Raw genomic sequence first — 1,621 nt, forward strand, 5'->3', positions numbered from 1 at the left:
GCCCGTCCAAGGTGCGCTGGATGGTGACGCACTTGCTGGGGTGGGCGCCGTTGGTGGTGATGGCGGCGATGAGCGAGTCGAGCTCGTCCTTCTTCTCCTTGAGCTTCTTGACCAGGCTCTCGATGGCCCGCTTGGCGAAGCTCTCGTTCTCCCCGCCCTGCCGGTGGCACATCAGGCTGTGCACGATGCTCAGGCAGGCGTCGCTGCTGCTGGGCGCGCCCAGGGACATGGCGCTGCTCCCCTGCAAGGCACGGCACGGCACGGCCCTGCCCGTCACCCCGCGGCAGGGGACCCGCCGGCCCCCCTGCCCTCGCCTGCACGGCCGCCGCGCCGCGGGGCTGAGCTCAGCATCGTGCACGGCGCCGGAGGGGGACGCGGCCCCCGCGCGACCCCGGCGCCGCGACGGCCCCTCGGGACGGACGTGGGACGGAGCCATGTGTCACCTCGAAGCGCGGAGCAGCCCGGCCGCCCGGCGGTCCCCGCTCAGGGTGGGAAGAGGCGCGGGGTCACGACGACGCCTGGGACGCCGCGGGGGTCCCCAGCCCACGGGTGGGCTCCCGGGTGGGAGTGCGGCCGCGTGAGCGCTCACCCTGGGGTGACGGCCGCGCTCGGCGCTGCCCGGCCCCGTCTCCAGCGCAGGGCCCAGACTAAACAGAGCCCGGGCTGCTGGCGCCGCTCCTTAACCCCTCGCTCGCTGCTGCCTCGCACGCGCGCCGGGAGCCGCGTGCACATGCGTGTGCGGAGGCCCCCGAGCATCCTTCCTTCCTCCCCCTGCCCGGGCCGGGTGCGAGCGCTCCGAGGCCTGGGAAAATCCTTGGGCCGGCGGTAGACACAACAAACCCTTGGCCCCGCTGGGTGCGCTGACCCGCGGGCTGTCTGTCTGTCCGTCCGTCTGTCCGTCCTGCCAGCGCTGTGCTGCCGGCTCGGCCCCCGGCGTGGGCGCGCTGCTCCGCCCCCCCCCCCCCCCAGCTCCGTGCTGGAGCGGGGCTGCTGGCCGGGCTCCCTGCTCCCAGGGAGACAGATGGGAGCGGGGCGGGGGGGTCCCTGCGGTTGGGGCCCAGCTCTGGGCCCTCCCCGGGCGCTGTCCCAGCGGGGCTCGCCGCTTGCTGTGCCCCACGAGCCAGGCGCGACGCTGGGGGCAGAGGAGGTGACGGAGGACAGCGGGGACTCCCCGAGCCATGGGGTCGTGTGGGGCAGGAGCCGTGCTGTGCCCACAGCCGTGGGGGGTCCTGCAATGGGGCACGGCCGTGGGGGATCCCAGAATGGGGTAAAGCGCTGTCCCCACGGCAATGTCCCCACAGCCATGGGGTGTCCTGGAGAGAGACACAGCACTGTCCCCATAGCCATGGGGTGTCCCGGTATGGGGCACAGCGCTATCCCCATAGCAATGCAGTATCCCCATAGCAGTGGGGTGTCCCGAAGTGGGGCACAGCGCTGTCCCCGCAGCCATGCGGTGTCCCCGTAGCGCTGTCCCCACAGCCGTGGGTCGCGGTGCTGTGGGGCACGGCCGCTCCGGGGCGCGGCGGTGGTGACGGGGCAGCGTGACCGCCGGGCAGGGCGAGGCCCGCGGGGCCGCTCCGGGGCTCCCTTCGGGGATGGCGGGGGCACCGAGGAGGGCCGG

At 74.3% G+C, this 1,621-nt stretch overlaps 2 protein-coding genes across 2 annotated transcripts in view; one reads left to right on the forward strand and one right to left on the reverse strand.

The window, feature by feature from the left end:
- The window catches only part of LOC110387828 (mothers against decapentaplegic homolog 4-like), a 5,751-nt gene extending 4,211 nt beyond the window's left edge, over positions 1–1,540 (reverse strand). Inside the window, exons 1-2 of the mRNA XM_021376440.1 lie at positions 444–1,540; positions 3–241 (exon numbers count right to left, since the gene is read on the reverse strand). Coding sequence (XP_021232115.1) covers positions 3–229 — 227 coding nt within the window. The 5' untranslated portion in view covers positions 230–241; positions 444–1,540. The remainder of the gene's footprint in view (positions 1–2; positions 242–443) is intronic.
- The window catches only part of LOC110388003 (feather keratin 2-like), a 906,242-nt gene that overhangs the window by 718,718 nt on the left and 185,903 nt on the right, over positions 1–1,621 (forward strand). The gene's annotated exons all lie outside the window — the stretch shown is intronic.

This window comes from Numida meleagris, chromosome 24, assembly GCF_002078875.1.
Source record: "Numida meleagris isolate 19003 breed g44 Domestic line chromosome 24, NumMel1.0, whole genome shotgun sequence".
Taxonomy (NCBI): Eukaryota; Metazoa; Chordata; class Aves; order Galliformes; family Numididae; genus Numida; species Numida meleagris.